Source organism: Salmo trutta, chromosome 36 (assembly GCF_901001165.1).
Source record: "Salmo trutta chromosome 36, fSalTru1.1, whole genome shotgun sequence".
NCBI classification, from domain to species: domain Eukaryota; kingdom Metazoa; phylum Chordata; class Actinopteri; order Salmoniformes; family Salmonidae; genus Salmo; species Salmo trutta.
This window is the reverse complement of record NC_042992.1, coordinates 23223842-23246472: the sequence shown is the minus strand read 5'-3', so window position 1 is coordinate 23246472 and position 22631 is coordinate 23223842. Positions and strand designations below refer to the sequence as shown.

Sequence of the window (22631 nt, the reverse complement as noted above, 5' to 3'; positions counted from 1 at the left end):
TAAGCAGTAGCCTAAACGACAAACACCAAATCAGTCAGGGGAATCTCAATGTCCATCGTAACCTTACACACAAGTATTATAAAGAGTGGTTATGAAAATGTTATAGAACTGTTACAAAGTTGTTATTTATAAAAACAGGAGATTTTTATTTGAGCTCCCTCTCCCAAAATAAAGAGAAAAAAATAAAGGCGACACTGACTAAATCGATGTTTGTTTCCTAGAACATTCTTGTGATTGCAGGTAAATGGATGAAAGCACGATCCGTGTACCGTTCGTTCAATATCCGAATTTAAACAACAAATACGGATACCATTTCGATCCGTGGATATGATCATGCACTGACTGAAAATGTGTTAATTATAGCCTACTAGTCTACATACATACTTTCAGTCTCATCATCAGATGTATCAGACAAGGCAAAATCAAGAACTGCTTGGTAACATTCCATGCATGCGGGTGGGAGGAATTAACCGGACTATAAAACTCACTCCCACCACTATGTGTTCTTATTCTTGTCACTCCATGTTTCTACTCCGGCGTTATCCACAATCAGAGAAGAATATATTTTTTTACATTTTTGTGTGAACTGGTAAGCCCATTTTTTCATAAAATATTACCAACGATAATATCAAAATATTTTAATATCAAAATGTTGCTATATGTGTTATTGTAACTTTAAAAGTAACAATGACTTTGATTGAGAGTCATTATTACAATCCTTTATTTTAAATACATCCCCCTTGTAAACTGATCTTCAACATGATAGCACAGTCAACGTCAGTTGTATACTGTATATAGCATATTTGCAAATTATTTTTGACAGGTTGGAAGTAACAACTGTGTTTGTTCACCTGCCCTAACTCACTTATTTTTTTGTATCACTCACAGGGTTTGGTCTTAAAGAGGGGAATTATGATCACTCTTTCATCTGTACCCTTTGTGTCTGGGCTGTGTATAGGATTTCTGTCTATTCAATACTTTGTTTACTTGGACACCAGCACTGCAAAACCAGCTGTTTTCTCACTGGGTTACTCCAGTGGAGTTCATTATGACAAAAGGATTCCAAGACACATACACTCAGGTAATTGACTTCTGAATATCCATTCACTGCATTTTATTTGTGGCTTTCTTAATCCCAATATTGTAACAAAATGTTATTCATCAAAAACGAATATAAACAAATGCGTTGAGGTTTTCTCCACTTCCTATTATGGTGTAAGGTCTAAGTAGAAAGCTTTTTTTGTGTGTGTGTGAGAGAGAATCTTCTAACATCTGTGATTACTGAAAGAATTCTGGTTCCAAGAGGCCAGTGGATTAGAGCACAGTGCTGGGAACACTACTGTTAGGGGTTTGATTCCTGCATAGGCCACATGCAGTTGTTTCAATGACACAACCAAATACTTTGGATAATAGCATCTGCTAAATCAGAGTTTCCCAAACTCGGTCCTGGCCCCCCAACAGAAAAACGTGGGTGCTCTAGCACTACACAGCTGATTCAAATACAGTGCCTTCAGAAAGTATTCACACCCCTTGACTTTTTCCACATTTTGTTGTGCTACAGCCTGATTTAAAATGGATTAAATTGAGATTTTGTGTCACTGCCTTACACACAATACCCCATAATGTCAAAGTGGAATTATGTTTTTATACATTTTTACAAATGTATAAAAAATGAAAAGTTGAAATGTGTTTAAGAAGTCACATAATAAATTCATGGATTCACTCTGTGTGCAATAAGTGCTTAACATGATTTTTGGTACCTCAGTCGAGCTGTGAAGTTCAAACATAGATTCAACCACAAAGGCCAGGGAGGTTTTCCAATGCCTAGCAAAGAAGAAAAACCCAGCTATTGGTAGATGGGTAAAAACTAAAATCGGACATTGAATATCCCTTTGAGCATCGAGAAGTTATTAATTACACTTTGGATGGTGTATCAATACACCCAGTCACTACAAAGATACAAGCGTCCTTCCTAACTCAGTTGCCAGAGAGGAAGGAAACGGCGCAATGTTGGAATGTTGCTGTGAAGACTTGCTTCCATTAAGCCACAAGAGCATTATTGAAGTCGGGCACTGATGTTGGGCGATTAGGTCTGGTTCACAGTCAGCGTTCCAATTTATCCCGTAGGTTTTAGATGGAGTTGAGGTCAGGGCTCTGTGCAGGCCAGTCAAGTTCTTCCACACCGATCTCAACAAACATTTCTGTATGGACCTCGCTTTGTTCACAGGGGCAATGTCATGCGGAAACAGAAAAAGGGCCTTTCGCAAACTGTTGCCACAAAGTTGAAAGCACAGAATCATCTAGATTGTCATTGTACAGAATGTACATATAGGTAAGGATAAAGTGACTAGTCAACAAGATAGATAATAAACAGTAACAGCTGTAACGTTTGCTTCCAACTCACACGCTCAAACATGTAGATCCCCTGAACGCAGCGCACTTTCCAGCTCACGCTCTCAACACACATAGATCCCCTGAACGCAGCTCACTCTCCAGATCCCAATTACCTGTTCACACACCTGTATGTCATTATCACACACTCTTTAGTTCAGTTCTTTGCACCCCATCATTGTGAGGTATTGATTGTTTTGTGTCACACTTCTACTTGGAGTGCTGGTTTTACTGTAATTTAATCCTCCCATGTATGATAGTTTTGGCCTGCCTCACTAAAAATGCGTTTTGCCTATTCCCTGCCTGTACCTAAGCCTATCGGATTTCCTGTTATCAACCTATTGCCTGATCTCCCAGATGACTTTACTAGCCTTTTCCATGCCTGTACTGTTGCCTTTTTGGACCCCCTGTATATGACCTTGTACCTTCCCCTGGACCCAGCTACCTGCCTCATCCTGTGGTTGTTTACAAATAAACACCTGCTGCGCCCTGCGCATGAAACCAGCTCTCTGTCTCCCATTGTGTTCATGACAACAGCAGTGTATGTGATGAGTCAAAAGAGTTGCAAAATGGGTCAATGCATATAGTTAACCAATAGCTACCCGGACTAACTATTTAGCAGTCTTACGGGGGTAGAAGCTGTTCAGGGTCCTGTTGCTTACAGACTTGGTGCATTGGTACAGCTTTCCATGCAGTAGCAGAGTGAACAGTTCAGACTTTTTAGGGCCTTCCTCTGACACCGCCTGGTACAGAGGTCCTGGATGGCAGGGAGCTCGGCCCCAGTGATGTAATGGGCTGTACACACTACCCTCTGTAGTGCCTTGGGGTCAGATGCCAAGCAGTTGCCATACCAAGCCGTGATGCAGCCCGTCAAGATGCTCTCAATGGTGCAGCTGTATACCCTTTAGAGGATCTGAGGGCCAATGCTAAATATTTTTAGCCTCCTGAGGGGGAAGAGGTGTTGTCATGCCCTCTTCATGAATGTGTTGGTGTGTGTGTGAACCATGATAATTCCTTAGTGATGTGGACACAGAGGAACTTGAAGCTCTCAACCTGCTCCACTACAGCCCTGTCTATGTGGATGGGTGCGTGCTTGGTCCTCTGTTTCCTGTAGTCCACGATCAGCTCCTTTGTCTTGCTGATGTTGAGGGAGAGGTTGTTGTCCTGGCACCACAATGCTAGGGCTCTGACCTCTTCTCTGTAGGCTGACTCATCGTCATCGGTGATCCGGCCTACCACCGTCGTGTCGTCGGCAAACTTAATGATGGTGTTGAAATTGTGCAAGGCCCAGGACCGAGTTTGGGACACCATGTGCTAATTGACCACACTTTTTATTAATTATTTTTAAATGATCTCTTTCAGATGAGGACAGGAGTGTGGCAGCTAACCTGTCCCAAAATGTACGACTACTATGTTGGATCATGACTGGGCCTAAGAACCTGGAGTCCAGAACCAAACACATCCGGGCCACCTGGGCCAAACGATGCAATAAAATCCTCTACATGAGCTCAGTGGAGACCGAATTCCCCACGGTGGGGCTCAACGTAACTGAGGGACGAGACCAGCTCTACTGGAAGACCATCAGAGCCTTCCAGTACATCTACCAACACCACCGCAACGACTACGACTGGGTCCTCAAAGCCGACGATGACACGTTCGTGGTCATCGAGAACCTCCGACACACATTGTCTAAACAGGACCCGGAGAAGCCTGTATACTTTGGGCGAAGGTTCCACCCGTTCGTCCAGCAGGGTTACATGAGTGGTGGAGCCGGCTATGTCCTCAGTAAAGAAGCCGTCAGAAGGTTCATCAAGGGATTCGACACGGGGAAATGTTCCCACTTCTCCATCATAGAAGACATGGCTCTAGGGAAGTGCATGGAGACTATGGGTGTGGAGCCGGGGGACTCCAGAGATGTGAAGGGAAGGCAGACGTTTCATCCCTACCCACCACACATGTACTTGATCAAAGTGCCACCCAGAAAACGGCCCTGGTATCTCTTATACGACCACTACAAACCAAGAGAGGTAAGCATAGCCTAACCCTAATGAAGTGGACACTTACATCAAGTATAATCATACATACCATTCTATTCAATTATATTTTCAGCTGTGTGCGGGTGTGATACTCCCTCAATCATGTGTAATGTATATTGAGAGGTGTCATAGATGCTTTGGGTTTGGCATTCAAAGTGTTTTATGATTGAGTAGCTACAGTAAATATTTACTCATGGATTTACTCATGGCATTGTACTTATTATAAGTAAGTAGCAAAGCTTGTGCGAGCCGGAAAGGCTCTTAAGACAAAAGCCTATATCTTGTTACTGTAGCGTGAGGCAGCATGATGTACAGGGCCTTATATAAACACTTGTATAATGTTTTATACAGGCTTAATACAGCAGTTGGTATACTACCTAAATAAGCCTTTCTTAAAGTATGGGTCGCGACGTGTCAGTGTAAATGTATAATTATTGATTTGGCCAAGTGCATCTGCTTCTCTGCTCAGTTTGGCAGCTGCGCGAGTTTGAGAGGGAGATGCCCGTGTGCTTCGCGGTTTAACGGATCTTTTTTCTGCAGTTTTCTTGAAGATCACTCCGCGACCCACCCGATGCAGCGCTGTTGTTCAGGCAGCAGATGATGCGCTGTTAGCCATTGACTCTTCATTCCCAATCACTCACCGCTGTTATCAAATGGACTCATGCTAGCCACAAGTTCTGACTGAGCTCAATTGTCATGAAACGCATATACAGCGATGAGTTTCTCTCTCTTTCATACAAACTTATAACGAGGAGCGCCCACAATGTGTTTTGTGTGAGGAAGTGCTTAGTAATGAGTCTCTCATGACGAACAAATTAATAAAACGACACGTCCTGACCAAACATCCACAGCATGATGGTAAACCCAGTGAGTTCTTTCAGAACAGGACAGACTGCTTCAGGAAACAGTGCTTCGACAGTGGAAAAGTAAGTCAGCTAGCAAGGCATTGTTGTCATTTTATAACAGGTGATGAGAAGCAGAAATAAGGGAGTACTAACTCTCATAGTAGTAGATGTGAGTTTCTCTTTCATACAATCCCCTGGCCTTGTACACAGCTAATAGCTAACATTCGCCAAAGCAAGCTAGCTACTAGTGCAACCCAGTAACAGCACAGATGATGATGAAAAATGATCAGGCCTACTGTACATCTTACTGTAGAAATGATTGTTGAAAAAACTAGTCTAGGTTGGAACTGTTGCTGTTAAAATACAATAATAATTGTTATTCTTAACTGGAATAAACTGATTGAAGCAAGATGCTTTTTGAGGCAAACACACTCAATACAGTTCTGGGTTGTTCATCTACAGCAGGAAGCGGTCTCCTGCCTGACTGAGAAAGCAGTAGATGTTCTGGTCCAGTTTGGCACCACATACCTATGTGAGTCAGGGTTCTCAACTCTGGCATACTTAAAAAACAAGTACAGAAACAGTTTGAAGGCTGAGCATGACCTCAGTGTTGTACTGTCAAAAACAGAGCCCAGAATAGACATGCTCATTAGGACTGCTGTGTGTTTTCTGGCCTATATCTGTGTGATGTGATCAATCAGTTTATTCCAGTTCAGAATAAAACATATGTATTGTATTTTAACAGCAACAGTTCCAACCTAGACTTTCAACAATCATTTCTACAGTAAGATGTACAGTAGGCCTGATCATTTTTTTGATCTGTACTGTTACTTAGGGTTGCACTATCAAAAAGCCTGTGTGTGTTCTGTTATTCATCTGTGTGATGTGATCAATCCGTTGATTCCAGTTCAGAATGAAAATTATTTATTGTATTTTAACAGCAACAGTTCCAACCTAGACAGATATGTAAGAGTGTTTTTAATGGGGGAAAATTAACATTCATATATATTTATATGGATATTTAATTTCATTGTTATTTGTTTTTGTCTATATTGCATTTGTTTTAGGCGTAAGTGCAATGAAATGTACTGATATGTATGTATAGTTGCATATTTTCCTATGCTTGGGTCCCAGGAAAACACAGAATTTCTCATTTGGGTCTCAGGCTGAAAACGTTGAAGAACCCTTGACCTAAATGACTATTAATATACTTAATCAGACTGTCATTCTTCTTTCTCCCAGGGCCCAGAATGTTGTTCAGATCACATCGTATCATTTCACTACATCTACCCTGTAGAGATGTACACGCTGGAATACTTCACCTATCATCTACGGCCCTATGGATACAAGTACAGGTACAACCCTGATGCTGCAGCAGCTGAAATTGAGAGTAACACCACCACACCTGTCTCTGCTTAACACGGAGATATCACAGACAGACTACTGCACTGAAGAAAGAACTTATTTCTGTGTCATGTTTAAATGCCGAAACAACAGCCTGACATTGCCACTTTCTTTGGTAAGCTGAGCAATGAGACTGAGGAAATGGAACCACTATCAAATTCATTGACATGGTAGTTTAAAACATATTTTGAAGCTATACATTGTATTTGTTGTCTATGTAAACAAACATGAACAATAGAGTAACATAGTTTTGTTGTGACAGGGTGAGACAGTTGTACTAAGTTGAGTTCATTCTGTTGATAGAGTTTCACATTTCCTTCTTTGCTTTTGTTATACAATGTAAAAAAATTCTATTTTACAGTCGAGTGTTCATTTTTTTACAACTTACAGTTAAACAAAGGTTAACATGATATTTTGTTAAAATGAAAATAGAAGTATGTACTTAATGTGTTCTACAGATTTATGGAGGTCTAGTAAAATATTAAATTGAGATTGTTAGCTAAAGATGAAATTTTGACAAAGTTCAGTACACAACAGATCATTTTATGTTATGAGACTCCTGACCTGTGAGAATCTGTTCAGTTCAGTGTTTTTGGTTTGGAAGTTAAGGTGTCTTTTAATGGACAATTATTTGAAGCAACACAATGAGTAAAAACAAGGGTGTGTGAAAATAGAAAAAATATGAACTGATTGAATATTTGTACAGTACAGGGGATGGTTCACAGACTACATAAAGAACACAATAGAGAAATAGAGTATACAGGTCCTCTCTGGAGCATCAGTGTAGCAGTGCTGTCGTTCGCCTGAGCTTTGGTCAAACTGTAACTGATAGAGAGACTGTGACCCGATTCTCCACCCTTATCCCAAAGTATGCACTAACATACTCCACATCCTTGGGAGAATTGGGATGCAGCCATAGATAGATAGGAGCCCATGTCCTCAGTGCATCCCTCTGACATCAACATTGGGAAATGTGCAGGCTTTGCACACGGCCCAACTCTCTTTAAACAAAGCACCACTGTCTGTTACATGCGAGAACTGGTTGTGAGAACTGGTTTTGTAACATTATGACGTAATCTGAACAAGGAAGCAGATCTGAGTCTACCATAGACAAAACATTTATCGTGGGTGTATGGAAATGTGTGAAGAAATCCATGTACAGACAAGACTAAGAGCAGCATACTCTCCAGGGCTGTGCCAAGATACACAGTTTAACAAAGACTGTCATCAACGTCAAGCTCATTTCAAGCTATCAAATTATTAAATAGTCATCCAGGGAGTATCAAAATATAACTTTTCCCCAAATGTAACTTTAAACAGGCCACGCTGTGAGCATAGTTGGGATGTGATGAGACATTATCTAACGTTTAAATAGTTTACAATACTGCAACTATGGTGACTGCTTTACATGCAATGCATTTTCACACTGTTTAAACTCAAATACTTACATTTTAAATAATCGCTGCTCTCTCACAGACGTCATAAACCAAAGGGTTATATAAAGGTTTTTAACATCATCGAGTTAATGTCAAAGCAGTTTTGGCCCTGTTCCATGCCGATCTACAGAAATCAAGACATCCCCATCACAAACCCCTTAAGGGGCTCTTCATTTGTGTTGTTAGAATAGATCCCTTGTCTGTTCTTGCCACACTCTGATTGGGTTCACCTGTCTTTGTGCTTGTCTCCACCCCCCTCTAGGTCTTGCCCATCTGCCCCATTATCCCCTGTGCATTTATTGCCTTCCCTGTAGCTCAGTTGGTAGAGCATGGTGTTTGCAACGCATGGTGTTTGCAATGCCAGGGTTGTGGGTTCGATTCCCACGGGGAGCCATGTATGAAATGTATGCATTCACTACTGTAAGTCGCTCTGGATAAGAGCGTCTGCTAAATGACCTAAATGTAAATGTATACCTGTGTTCTCTGTCTGTTTCCAGTTCGTCAGGTCTTACCAGAATGTTTTCCCGTCTTCCTGTTTTCTCAAGTTTCTGTTAACTAGTTCTGACCAGCCTGCCTGCCGTTCTGTACCTGCCTGACTCTGACTCGATTACGAACCTCTGCCTGCCCTAGACCTGTGTTTTGCCTGCCCCCTGTTTGGGTCAATAAACATCTGTGATTCTAGCTGTCTGCATCTGGGTCTTATCCTGAGTTCTGATAGATATTTTATCAATGTATTTAGATAGGCCTATGCTATTTGCATGGATTCCATTTTGTATTGATTGCTATGAGTGTCAGTGTAAATAAAACTTAACTAGAACCATATACTAGGCAGTCTAGCATCTAGTCTTAAAACCTCTCTAGGGTAGGGGGCAGTATTTTCACATCCGGATAAAAAACGTACCCGATTTAATCTGGTTATTACTACTGCCCAGAAACTAGAATATGCATATAATTGTTTGATTTGGATAGAAAACACCCCAAAGTTTCTAAAACTGTTTGAATGGTGTCTGTGAGTATAACAGAACTCATATGGCAGGCCAAAACCTGAGAAGATTCTGTACAGGAAGTGCCCTCTCTGACCATTTCTTGGCCTTCTACACTCTCTTTATTGAAAACAGAGGATCTCTGCTGTAACGTGACACTTTCTAAGGCTCCCATAGGCTCTCAGAAGGCGCCAGAACGTTGAATGATGACTCTGCTGTCCCAGGCTGAAAAACAGTAGCGCATTTGGTAAGTGGTCGATCTGAGAACAATGAGACGGGGGCGCGCGTGCACGAGACGACGCCATTTTCAACTTTGAGTCTTTGAACGAAAACAGGGTTTCCCGGTCGGAATATTATCGCTATTTTACGAGAAAAATCGCATTAAAATTGATTTTAAACAGCGTTTGACATGCTTCGAAGTACGGTAATGGAATATTTTGAAATCTTTTGTCACGATACGCGTCCGCGCGTCACTGTTCGGATAGTGTCTTGAACGCAAGAACAAAACAGGATATTTGAACATAACTATGGATTATTTTGAACCAAAACAACATTTGTGGATGAAGTAGAAGTCCTGGGAGTGCATTCTGACGAAGAACAGCAAAGGTAATCCAATTTTTCTTATAGTAAATCTGAGTTTGGTGAGTACCAAACTTGGTGGGTGTCAAAATAGCTAGCCATGATGGCCGGGCTATCTACTCAGAATATTGCAAAATGTGCTTTTGCCGAAAAGCTATTTTAAAATTGGACACCGCGATTGCATAAAGGAGTTCTGTATCTATAATACTTAAAATAATTGTTATGTTTTTTTGTGAACGTTTATCGTGAGTAATTTAGTAAATTCACCGGAAGTCTTCGGTGGGTATGCTAGTTCTGAACGTCACATGCTAATGTAAAAAGCTGGTTTTTGATATAAATATGAACTTGATTGAACAAAACATGCATGTATTGTATAACATAATGTCCTAGGAGTGTCATCTGATGAAGATCATCAAAGGTTAGTGCTGCATTTAGCTGTGGTTTTGGTTTTTGTGACATTATATGCTAGCTTGAAAAATGGGTGTGTGATTATTTCTGGCTGGGTACTCTCCTGACATAATCTAATGTTTCGCTAGCGGAACATCTAGATGTAAGAGGTTTTAAGGTGCTTATGTAATGTGATATTGTATCCCCTAGCCCAATTGTCCATTGTATATTATTTATATATACTTGTGTTCCCACATGTACTTCCTGTATTGATTTGTTGTTAATTAAAAAAAAAAGATGCGGTGTTGACTCTTCATTCCCAATCGTCATCACTCACCGCTGTTATCAAATGGACTCATGCTAGCCACAAGTTCTGACTGAGCTCAATTGTCATGAAACGCATATACAGCGATGAGTTTCTCTCTCTTTCATGCAAACTTATAACGAGGAGCGCCCACAATGTGTTTTGTGTGAGGAAGTGCTTAGTAATGAGTCTCTCATGACGAACAAATTAATAAAACGACACGTCCTGACCAAACATCCACAGCATGATGGTAAACCCAGTGAGTTCTTTCAGAACAGGACAGACTGCTTCAGGAAACAGTGCTTCGACAGTGGAAAAGTAAGTCAGCTAGCAAGGCATTGTTGTCATTTTATAACAGGTGATGAGAAGCAGAAATAAGGGAGTACTAACTCTCATAGTAGTAGATGTGAGTTTCTCTTTCATACAATCCCCTGGCCTTGTACACAGCTAATAGCTAACATTCGCCAAAGCAAGCTAGCTACTAGTGCAACCCAGTAACAGCACAGGTGATGATGAAAAATGATCAGGCCTACTGTACATCTTACTGTAGAAATGATTGTTGAAAAAACTAGTCTAGGTTAGAACTGTTGCTGTTAAAATACAATAATAATTGTTATTCTTAACTGGAATAAACTGATTGAAGCAAGATGCTTTTTGAGGCAAACACACTCAATACAGTTCTGGGTTGTTCATCTACAGCAGGAAGCAGTCTCCTGCCTGACTGAGAAAGCAGTAGATGTTCTGGTCCAGTTTGGCACCACATACCTATGTGAGTCAGGGTTCTCAACTCTGGCATACTTAAAAAACAAGTACAGAAACAGTTTGAAGGCTGAGCATGACCTCAGTGTTGTACTGTCAAAAACAGAGCCCAGAATAGACATGCTCATTAGGACTGCTGTGTGTTTTCTGGCCTACATCTGTGTGATGTGATCAATCAGTTTATTCCAGTTCAGAATAAAACATATGTATTGTATTTTAACAGCAACAGTTTCAACCTAGACTTTCAACAATAATTTCTACAGTAAGATGTACAGTAGGCCTGATCATTTTGTTGATCTGTACTGTTACTTAGGGTTGCACTATCAACAAGCCTGTGTGTGTTCTGTTATTCATCTGTGTGATGTGATCAATCCGTTTATTCCAGTTCAGAATGAAAATGATTTATTGTATTTTAGCAGCAACAGTTCCAACCTAGACAGATATGTAAGAGTGTTTTTAATGGGGGAAAATTAACATTCATATATATTTATATGGATATTTAATTTCATTGTTATTTGTTTTTGTCTATATTGCATTTGTTTTAGGCGTAAGTGCAATGAAATGTACTGATATGTATGTATAGTTGCATATTTTCCTATGCTTGGGTCCCTGGAAAACACAGATTTTCTCATTTGGGTCTCAGGCTGAAAACGTTGAAGAACCCTTGACCTAAATGACTATTAATAAATATACTTAATCAGACTGTCGTTCTTCTTTCTCCCAGGGCCCAGAATATTGTTCAGATCACATCGTATCATTTCACTACATCTACCCTGTAGAGATGTACACGCTGGAATACTTCACCTATCATCTACGGCCTTATGGATACAAGTACAGGTACAACCCTGATGCTGCAGCAGCTGAAATTGAGAGTAACACCACCACACCTGTCTCTGCTTAACACAGAGATATCACAGACAGACTACTGCACTGAAGAAAGAACTTATTTCTGTGTCATGTTTAAATGCCGAAACAACAGCCTGACATTGCCACTTTCTTTGGTAAGCTGAGCAATGAGACTGAGGAAATGGAACCACTATCAAATTCATTGACATGGTAGTTTAAAACATATTTTGAAGCTATACATTGTATTTGTTGTCTATGTAAACAAACATGAACAATAGAGTAACATAGTTTTGTTGTGACAGGGTGAGACAGTTGTACTAAGTTGAGTTCATTCTGTTGATAGAGTTTCACATTTCCTTCTTTGCTTTTGTTATACAATGTAAAAAAATTATATTTTACAGTCGAGTGTTCATTTTTTTATAACATGATATTTTGTTAAAATGAAAATAGAAGTATGTACTTAATGTGTTCTACAGATTTATGGAGGTCTAGTAAAATATTAAATTGAGATTGTTAGCTAAAGATGAAATTTTGACAAAGTTCAGTACACAACAGATCATTTTATGTTATGAGACTCCTGACCTGTGAGAATCTGTTCAGTTCAGTGTTTTTGGTTTGGAAGTTAAGGTGTCTTTTAATGGACAATTATTTGAAGCAACACAATGAGTAAAAACAAGGGTGTGTGAAAATAGAAAAAATATGAACTGATTGAATATTTGTACAGTACAGGGGATGGTTCACAGACTACATAAAGAACACAATAGAGAAATAGAGTATACAGGTCCTCTCTGGAGCATCAGTGTAGCAGTGCTGTCGTTCGCCTGAGCTTTGGTCAAACTGTAACTGATAGAGAGACTGTGACCCGATTCTCCACCCTTATCCCAAAGTATGCACTAACATACTCCACATCCTTGGGAGAATTGGGTTGCAGCCATAGATAGATAGGAGCCCATGTCCTCAGTGCATCCCTCTGACATCAACATTGGGAAATGTGCAGGCTTTGCACACGGCCCAACTCTCTTTAAACAAAGCACCACTGTCTGTTACATGCGAGAACTGGTTGTGAGAACTGGTTTTGTAACATTATGACGTAATCTGAACAAGGAAGCAGATCTGAGTCTACCATAGACAAAACATTTATCGTGGGTGTATGGAAATGTGTGAAGAAATCCATGTACAGATAAGACTAAGAGCAGCATACTCTCCAGGGCTGTGCCAAGATACACAGTTTAACAAAGACTGTCATCAACGTCAAGCTCATTTCAAGCTATCAAATTATTAAATAGTCATCCAGGGAGTATCAAAATATAACTTTTCCCCAAATGTAACTTTAAACAGGCCACGCAGTGAGCATAGTTGGGATGTGATGAGACATTATCTAACGTTTAAATAGTTTACAATACTGCAACTATGGTGACTGCTTTACATGCAATGCATTTTCACACTGTTTAAACTCAAATACTTACATTTTAAATAATCGCTGCTCTCTCACAGACGTCATAAACCAAAGGGTTATATAAAGGTTTTTAACATCGAGTTAATGTCAAAGCAGTTTTGGCCCTGTTCCATGCCGATCTACAGAAATCAAGACATCCCCATCACAAACCCCTTAAGGGGCTCTTCATTTGTGTTGTTAGAATAGATCCCTTGTCTGTTCTTGCCACACTCTGATTGGGTTCACCTGTCTTTGTGCTTGTCTCCACCCCCCTCTAGGTCTTGCCCATCTTCCCCATTATCCCCTGTGCATTTATTGCCTTCCCTGTAGCTCAGTTGGTAGAGCATGGTGTTTGCAACGCATGGTGTTTGCAATGCCAGGGTTGTGGGTTTGATTCCCACGGGGAGCCATGTATGAAATGTATGCATTCACTACTGTAAGTCGCTCTGGATAAGAGCGTCTGCTAAATGACCTAAATGTAAATGTATACCTGTGTTCTCTGTCTGTTTCCAGTTTGTCAGGTCTTACCAGAATGTTTTCCTGTTTTCTCAAGTTTCTGTTAACTAGTTCTGACCAGCCTGCCTGCCGTTCTGTACCTGCCTGACTCTGACTCGATTACGAACCTCTGCCTGCCCTAGACCTGTCTTTTGCCTGCCCCCTGTTTGGGTCAATAAACATCTGTGATTCTAGCTGTCTGCATCTGGGTCTTATCCTGAGTTCTGATAGATATTTTATCAATGTATTTAGATAGGCCTATGCTATTTGCATGGATTCCATTTTGTATTGACTGCTATGAGTGTCAGTGTAAATAAAACTTAACTAGAACCATATACTAGGCAGTCTAGCATCTAGTCATAAACTTGATCTAGAGTCTTGAACTTGATCTGGAACCACATACTGGGCAGCGTCATGAAGTCGTCTATCAGGTACACGTGCTCCTCATCTGGGCCAGAGGTGATAGCAATCATCTCAGCCTGGAATTCTGCTTACAGCGGGCCTTTTTTATTTACCACTCCGATGACAAACATCTCAATGCCGGCGGCATCCTCAGGCTGCACTGCATCACGCCGGTCTGCCTGCCCATCGGTTAGTACCACGGCGACTTTATGAACACCGGGCCGCGAGGCCTGGAACAGCTGGTTGGCTCTCAAGATGGCACTACCCATAAAGGTGCCCTCGCCCAGGTATAGCATCTTCCTCACCGCAGTCAGAGAAATTACATAGATTGACAGACAGACATACCAGTGAATGAATGAATGAGTGTAATTAACATCAGACAGAAAAAGGATACAGCAGAATGAACACAGGTCTGCTTCAAGAATGTCTAGACATTAGCTCAGAGGGCTAACACAGTGGTGGCATGCAAGAAACCCGGGATTTGAACCCAGTCTGTAACAGGTACTCATCTGCTTCAATACTACTGACCTTAACATCGTTCTGGCTGGACTGCTGCTTCACATTGACCACCACCATGTCCAAATGACTGTAGAGGATCACACTGATCCTGCTGGCCTCACAGTACACAGACATAAGGTCAGTCAGGGCGTTCACAAAGTCCTTGACCACCTCAAAGTTCTCCGGTCCAACGCTCTCTGAGCTGTCAATCACAAACGCCAGCTCCAGAGGACTCTCTCTGCACTTCAGAGCACAGCCTGAGAACATAAACAGAGAGAGTGTCTTTATCGATCAATCAAATGTATTTAAAAAGTCATTTTTACATCAGCAGTTGTCACAAAGTGTTTTACAGTAACCTGGCCTAGAACACAAAGAGCAAACAGAAGAACATTTAATATATTAATTTTGATCTATTTAGCAAAGGATAGTCCAGCAATAGTAACAATTGCCACTGTTTTCCAGGGAGCTCTTGGCACAGTTCCTTAGAAGGAAGAAACGTCAGCTAACTCTGTAAGTCAATAGTGTTTATGTTCTGTACACATCCATTCATAGTCAATGAGCTGTTTTAACTCACCACAAATGTCCCTGATCATTTTGATGACTTCCTCTCTATGTGGGAGGAAGAAGAAAACGTTATTGAGATAGAAAAATATGGTTGAGAGACATAACAAAAGGTGTTATTATGAAACAGTAAGCATTTTGTGCTCTTCTCACTGTCAGGCCAGGTTCCCCCTTCTCACCAGATTTTCCCTGCAAGTTTGGACACAGGTTAGCAATCAACATATAAATGAACCATGAAATACAGTTGAAGTCGGAAGTTTACATACACCTTAGCCAAATACATTTAAACTCAGTTTTTCACAATTCCTGACATTTAATCCTAGTAAAAATTCCCTCTCTTAGGTCAGTTAGCATCACCACTTTATTTTAAGAATGTGAAATTTCAGAATAATAGTACAGAGAATGATTTATTTCAGCTTTTATTTCTTTCATCACTTTCCCAGTGTGTCAGAAGTTCACATACACTCAATTAGTATTTGGTAGCATTGCCTTTAAATTGTTTAACTAAGGTCAAACGTTTCGGGTAGCCTTCCACAAGCTTCCCACAATAAGTTGGATGAATTTTGGCCCATTCCTCCTGACAGAGCTGGTGTAACTGAGTCAGGTTTGTAGGCCTCCTTGCTCACACACGCTTTTTCAGTTCTGCCCACAAATTTTCTATAGGATTGAGGTCAAGGCTTTGTGATGGCCACTCCAATACCTTGACTTTGTTGTCCTTAAGCCATTTTGCCACAACTTTGGAAGTATGCTTTGGGTCATTGTCCATTTGGAAGACCCATTTGTGACCAAGCTTTAACTTCCTGACTGATGTCTTGAGTCGTTGCTTCAATATATCCACATCATTTTCCTTCCTCATGATGCCATCTAGTTTGTGAAGTGCACCAGTCCCTCCTGCAGCAAAGCACCCCCACAACATGATGCTGCCACCCCCATGCTTCACGGTTGGGATGGTGTTCTTTGGCTTGCAAGCCTCCCCCTTTTTCCTCCAAACATAATGATGGTCATTATGGCCAAACAGTTCTATTTTTGTTTCATCAGACCAGAGAACATTTCTCCAAAAAGTATGATCTTTGCGTAGTTGCAAATCGTAGTCTGGCTTTTTATGGTGGTTTTGGAGCAGTGGCTTCTTCCTTGCTGAGCGGTTTTTCAGGTTATGTCGATATAGGACTCGTTTTACTGTGGATATAGATACTTTTGTACCTGTTTCCTCCAGCATCTTCACAAGGTCCTTCACTGTTGTTGTGGGATTGATTTGCACTTTTTGCACCAAAGTATGTTCATCTCTAGGAGACAGAACGCATCTCCTTCCTGAGAGGTATGACGGCTGCGTGGTCCCATGGTGTTTATACTTGCATACTATTGTTTGTAGAGATGAACGTGGTACCTTCAGGCGTTTGGAAATTGCTCCCAAGGATGAACCAGACTTGTGGAGGTCTACAATTTTTCGGCTGATTTCGGCTGATTTATTTTGATTTTCCCATGATGTCAAGCAAAGAGGCACTGAGTTTGAAGGTAGGCCTTGAAATACATCCACAGGTACACCTTCAATTGACTCAAATTATGTCAATTAGCCTATCAGAAGCTTCTAAAGCCATGACATAATTTTCTGGAATTTTCCAAGCTGTTTAAAGGCACATTCAACTTAGTGTATGTAAACTTCTGACCCACTGGAATTGTGATACAGTGAATTATAAGTGAAATAATCTGTCTGTAAGCAATTGTTGGAAAATGACTTGTGTCATGCACAAAGTAGATGTCCTAACCGACTTGCCAAAACTATAGTTTGTTAACAAGAAATTTGTGGAGTGGTTGAAAAACGCATTTTAATGACTCCAACATAAGTGCATGTAAACTTCGGACTTCAACTGTATGTTATTTTACATTTACGTCATTTAGCAGACACTCTTATCCAGAGCGACTTACAAATTGGTGCATTCACCTTATGATATCCAGTGGAACAACCACTTTACAATAGTACATCTATATATTTTTTGGGGGGGAGGGTAGGGGGGGAGGGTTAGAAGGATTACTTACCGGTAATCCTATCCCAGGTATTCCTTAAAGAGGTGGGGTTTCAGGTGTCTCCGGAAGGTGGTGATTGACTCCGCTGTCCTGGCGTCGTGAGGGAGCTTGTTCCACCATTGGGGTGCCAGAGCAGCGAACAGTTTTGACTGGGCTGAGCGGGAACTGTGCTTCCGCAGAGGTAGGGAGGCGAGCAGGCCAGAGGTGGGTGTAGGGACTGATCAGAGCCTGAAGGTACGGAGGTGCCGTTCCCCTCACAGCTCCGTAGGCAAGCACCATGGTCTTGTAGCAGATGCGAGCTTCAACTGGAAGCCAGTGGAGTGTGCGGAGGAGCGGGGTGACATGAGAGAACTTGGGAAAGTTGAACACCAGACGGGCTGCGGCGTTCTGGATGAGTTGTAGGGGTTTAATGGCACAGGCAGGGAGCCCCGCCAACAGCGAGTTGCAGTAATCCAGACGGGAGATGACAAGTGCCTGGATTAGGACCTGCGCCGTTTCCTGTGTGAGGCAGGGTCGTACTCTGCGAATGTTGTAGAGCATGAACCTACAGGATCGGGTCACTGCCTTGATGTTAGCGGAGAACGACAGGGTGTTGTCCAGGGTCACGCCAAGGCTCTTATCACTCTGGGAGGAGGACACAATGGAGTTGTCAACCGTGATGGCGAGATCATGGAACGGGCAGTCCTTCCCCGGGAGGAAGAGCAGCTCCGTCTTGCCGAGGTTCAGCTTGAGGTGGTGATCCGTCATCCACACTGATATGTCTGCCAGACATGCAGAGATGCGATTCGCCACCTGGTTATCAGAAGGTGGAAAGGAGAAGATTAATTGTGTGTCGTCTGCATAGCAATGATAGGAGAGACCATGTGAGGATATGACAGAGCCAAGTGACTTGGTGTATAGCGAGAATAGGAGAGGGCCTAGAACTGAGCCCTGGGGGACACCAGTGGTGAGAGCACGTGGTGCGGAGACGGATTCTATAAAGGAAACACTTGAGTAAAAGAGGGATACAAAGTATATTGACACAGGTGCTTCCACACAGGTGTGGTTCCTGAGTTAATTAAGCAATTAAAACCTCCCATCATGCTTAGGGTCATGTATAAAATGGCCAGTTGAACACTACAATGGCTAGAAGAATCAAAGGGTGTGTGTGTGTGTGTGTGTGTGTGTCTCAATCACCAGATCTCAACCCAATTGAACACGTATGGGAGATTCTGGAGCGGCGCCTGACTCAGTCTTTTCCACCACATTCAAGAAAACACCAAATTACGGAATTTATTGTGGAAGAATGGTGTGGCACCCCTCCAGTAGAGTCCCAGACTCTTGTAGAATCTATACCAACGCACACTGAAGCTGTTCTGGTGGCTCATGGTGGCCCAACGCCCTATTAAGACACTTTATGTTGGTGTTTCCTTTATTTTGGCAGTTACCTGTACCTCACCACTTGAACATAGCAGAGTATTTTGTTTGTGGGGCCATGAACTACATACTATAATTACATGGGCATTTAACTAGAATTGCAGTTGATATATTGTCAGTTACACATAATTATCAAAAAAATATCACACCATCATCACCATTATGTGGCAGCAGGTAGCCTAGTGGTTAGAGCGTTGGACTCGTAACCGAAAGGTTGCAAGATTAAATCCCCGAGCTGACAAGGTAAAAATCTGTCGTTCTGCCCCTGAACAAGGCAGTTAACCCACTGTTCCTAGGCCGTTATTGTAAATAAGAATTTGTTCTTAACTAACTTGCCTAGTTAAATAAAGGTAAAATAAAATGATGATCATTATCGCACACCCCACCATGCCAGTCCAGTATGATAATGTTCCCCTACCTTGGGCTCCTGGGATACCTGACAGACCAAGTGGACCTGGCTGGCCCACAGAACCCTGCTTAACACACAAACATTAGTTCAGTTCCACATGACAATTTTCAAAAAGAAAAAGATTTGACCTTTTTAAAAAGGACACTGGTATTGAAAAGAAACAAGAGATGTTGACAATAAGTGATCTACAGGAGATGAAGGGTCTATGCCAGGGGTAGGGGCTAGGGGGTAGGAGCTAGGTGAAAGGGCTAGGTGATAGGAGCTAGGGGTAGGAGCCAGGAGTAGGGGCTAGGGGTAATGGCAGGCAAACATTTTCGCTCGAGGTCCACATCGGGATTTTGCAATTCAATGGAGGTCTGCATTTTATGGGGGACCAACTGTTTGTTAAAATCAATTTGGGCCTCCCGAGAGGAGAGGGTTTGGCAGGCTGAGATTTTCTTGTCCCATCGCGCTCTAGCGACTCCTGTGGCGGGCCGCGCGCATGAACGCTGACACGGTTGCCTGGTGTTCGGTGTTTCCTCCAACACATTGGTGCGGCTGGCTTCCGGGTTAAGTGGCGTTGTGTGTCAAGAAGCAGTGTGGCTTGGTTGAGTCATGTTTCGGAAGGTTGTGCGGCTCTCGACCTTCGCCTCTCCCAAGTCCGTATGGGAGTTGCAGCGATGGGACAAGATTGTAACTACCAATTGGATACCACGAAATTGGGGGGAAAAAAGGGCTTTAAAAATAAAAATTAGAATAATAAATACGGCCCGTGGGCTGTACTTTGCACCCCCCCTTGGGCTAGGAGCAAGGGGGGAGGGGCTAGGGTGTAGGGGCTAGGAGCAAGGGGGAGGGGCTAGGGAGTAGGGGCTAGGAGAAAGGGGGGAGGGGCTAGGGCGTAAGGGGCTAGGGCGTAGGGGCTAGCGGTAGAAGCAAGGGCGTAGGGGCTAGAAGCTAGGGGGTAGGGACTAGGGGCTAGTGGTAGAAGCTAGGGGTAGAGGCTAGGGGGTAGGTGCAAGGGGGGAGGGGCTAGGGCGTAGGGGCTAGGGGTAGGAGAAAGGGGAGAGGGGCTAGGGCGTAGGGGCTAGGAGCAAGGGGAGAGGGGCTAGGGCGTAGGGGCTAGGGGTAGGAGCAAGGGGAGAGGGGCTGGGCGTAGGGCCTAGGGGTAGGAGCAAGGGGGGAGGGGCTAGGGCATAGGGGTAGGAGCAAGGGGGGAGGGGCTAGGACGTAGGGGCTAGAAGCTAGGGGGTAGGGACTAGGGGCTAGTGGTCGAAGCTAGGGGTAAAGGCTAGGGGGTAGTTGCTAGGGGCAAGGGCTAGGGGGTAGAAGCTAGGGGTACGGAATTGGGATAGAAGCTAGGAGTAGGGTCTAGGGGTAGGAGATAGGGGGTAGGGGCTATGGGTAGAGCGAGGGGGTAGGGGAAGGAATTAGGGGGGGAGGGGCAAATGGTAGGGGAAAGGGGTAGGGAATACAGGGAAATGGGGCAGGGGAACATGGGTAGGGAGTACGGGGTAGGGGATATGGGGTAGGTGATAAGGGGTAGGGACTAGGTGGTAGGGGCTAGGGGGCAGGGGCTACGGGGATACAGGCTGTTTCTTGATTGCTGTGTGTGTGTGTGTGTGTGCAGCTGTTTGCATGCACCTGTGTGTATACCACTTACCTTTGACCCAGGTAGACCCCTGCCAGGAGGACCTGGTAGACCCATCATTACAAAACTGCCAAGCAGAAGAACAGAGACGTGAGATACGCAACATCATGAACCTCGAATGACAGACCAACAATAACCAGGCAAATACAGCAAACACACACAACCTGTTCCACTGATATGCAGAACCAGCTGTCAAAAGCCACATTTCATATTATGAGCCAAATCTACTGTAAAAGAGCGTAATGGGAGTTTACTGCTATTGTCATAAACAAATAGTTAAGAAATACCTCTCATAGGATCAACAACACTAAAAGAGATGTGAAATACAATCATGGGTGGGAGAGCTTACTGGTATTGTTATAAAGCATATTGTTCATCTGTCTTTATCCCTAATCAAACAACCTCATATCACACAATAGTCAATCAAATAGTTTGTAAAGTAATAGAAGCAATACTTATGTCTTTTGAAATCTGAGGATTATAGTAAGAAGGCAAATACTGATAGTAAAAACAACACTAACGCTAGCTAGCTGGCTAACAATAGCTAGTTTAGGGGTTAGGGTTAAGGTTATGAATTTGTTTAAACGGTTAAGGTTAGGGTTCCTTTCGTTTTTCCCTTAAGACATTTTCTGTCTCATGTATTCATACCAAATGTAACATGTTACACTAATTTGAGTGTCCAGGATTTAGATTTACTATGTTATGTCTAGTGGTGACACATCATTCAGGGCAGGTGGGGCCCCCAAAAAAATTTGGGCGGAGCTTTTCTGTTTTGCATGTTATTTTGGCATTAATACGTGTCACATATCAGTTTGCAAACAATGTAAAAAAAAATATATCATTGAGTTTATAAAGCCACATAGAAACGTGGTCTCTTTTCTTGAGTAAGGCAGCTCCAAAATGCAGGTGTTTCTGCGTAGCTCAGTGTTTTCTGTGGTGGTTTTGCGCCGTGATCGTCTGTGTTCTGTCACTCATGAGGACAGCACGTCATCGCCAAGTCTAAGGGTAGAGCTAGAAAATTCTAGCCCCTTGGGTGCTGCCATAGAGTTACAATAGAAGTGTCAATCCAAGAATGCTCAAGGTCATTGGCCACTGATAAAATTATGTCAACATCATACTTTCAAAATCTTAGCTAACAGTCATCATCATGAATCAAGTCGACAATCTACTGGCAAATCCTTTTTATTCCTTGTCATATGAAGATAAATAATAAAGAGAAATTGTAGATAAAACGTATCGGTGCTCATCGGCCATTGGACATAAACATTACACAACAAGTTGGAAATCGCAAATTCAACAATGAGTGGTTTGGAAGGAATCAGTGTGGCTAACAATAAATCAGTGTGGCTAGCCATCACTAGCCTGCTATTCAGTGAAGCGGCTGTGTGGTCCAAAGTCTAAGATTAAGGGTCTATTTTCCTAGTTTAAAATTATAAACATTCAACATTGGCCATGCTGTCAATGAAGCATGATTTGTGCCGTGCTCAAAACAACTGTTAACTCGGAACTGCAAAATCTGACTTTAGTGAGTTCAAGACAACTGGGAACTCGGGAAAAACGAGCTATGACTGGGAAAATACATTTTGAACTTTCATCCAACTTGGAATTGTAAATTCGGAACTCGGGCCTCTTTCTAGAGCTACAACCTGAAGATCACTGATGTCATCATGATTCAACCTTTTTTTCCCCACAGAGTTCCCAGTTGTCTTGAAAGCACCCTAAATCCAGAGAAGGCCAGACTTTGATGACAAAATTTTCCCATGAAGGATTTTCCCACGCCACCTTCCTGTTCAAGT

General features: G+C 42.4%; 2 protein-coding genes across 3 annotated transcripts; one reads left to right on the top strand and one right to left on the bottom strand.

Annotated features, from left to right (window-relative positions):
* The first annotated feature begins 472 nt into the window (after positions 1-472).
* On the top strand, positions 473-7407 carry LOC115175667 (glycoprotein-N-acetylgalactosamine 3-beta-galactosyltransferase 1). Of its 2 annotated transcripts, none has more exons than XM_029735081.1 (4): positions 473-589; positions 889-1081; positions 3754-4418; positions 4968-5167. In XM_029735081.1, exons 2-4 carry the CDS (start codon positions 913-915, stop codon positions 4974-4976), a joined length of 843 nt encoding a protein of 280 aa, XP_029590941.1. In that variant the 5' UTR covers positions 473-589; positions 889-912; the 3' UTR covers positions 4977-5167. The 2 variants fall into 2 exon arrangements, with proteins under 2 accessions (XP_029590941.1, XP_029590940.1); XM_029735080.1 differs by lacking the exon at positions 4968-5167 and adding an exon at positions 6515-7407 and having other exon boundaries at positions 489-589.
* Positions 7408-14215: 6808 nt separating this feature from the next.
* On the bottom strand, positions 14216-15609 carry LOC115175669 (collagen alpha-1(XXVIII) chain-like). Its single transcript, XM_029735084.1, has 3 exons — positions 15375-15609; positions 14831-15057; positions 14216-14598 (listed from the first exon to the last, which is right to left on the bottom strand). The coding sequence occupies exons 1-3, from the start codon at positions 15391-15393 to the stop codon at positions 14392-14394; spliced, it is 453 nt and encodes a 150-aa protein (XP_029590944.1). The 5' UTR covers positions 15394-15609; the 3' UTR covers positions 14216-14391.
* Between the last annotated feature and the right edge of the window lie 7022 nt (positions 15610-22631).

Excerpts from the sequence above, each read along its gene's own strand:
- LOC115175667 (XM_029735080.1), top strand. The coding sequence starts at position 913 with ATGATCACTCTTTCATCTGTACCCTTTGTGTCTGGGCTGTGTATAGGA. Across the intron at positions 1,082-3,753 it reads TCCAAGACACATACACTCAG|ATGAGGACAGGAGTGTGGCA; the intron begins GTAATTGACTTC and ends GATCTCTTTCAG. Across the intron at positions 4,419-6,514 it reads ACCACTACAAACCAAGAGAG|GGCCCAGAATGTTGTTCAGA; the intron begins GTAAGCATAGCC and ends TCTTTCTCCCAG.
- LOC115175669 (XM_029735084.1), bottom strand. Across the intron at positions 14,599-14,830 it reads CCAGCCAGAACGATGTTAAG|ATGCTATACCTGGGCGAGGG; the intron begins GTCAGTAGTATT and ends GCGGTGAGGAAG.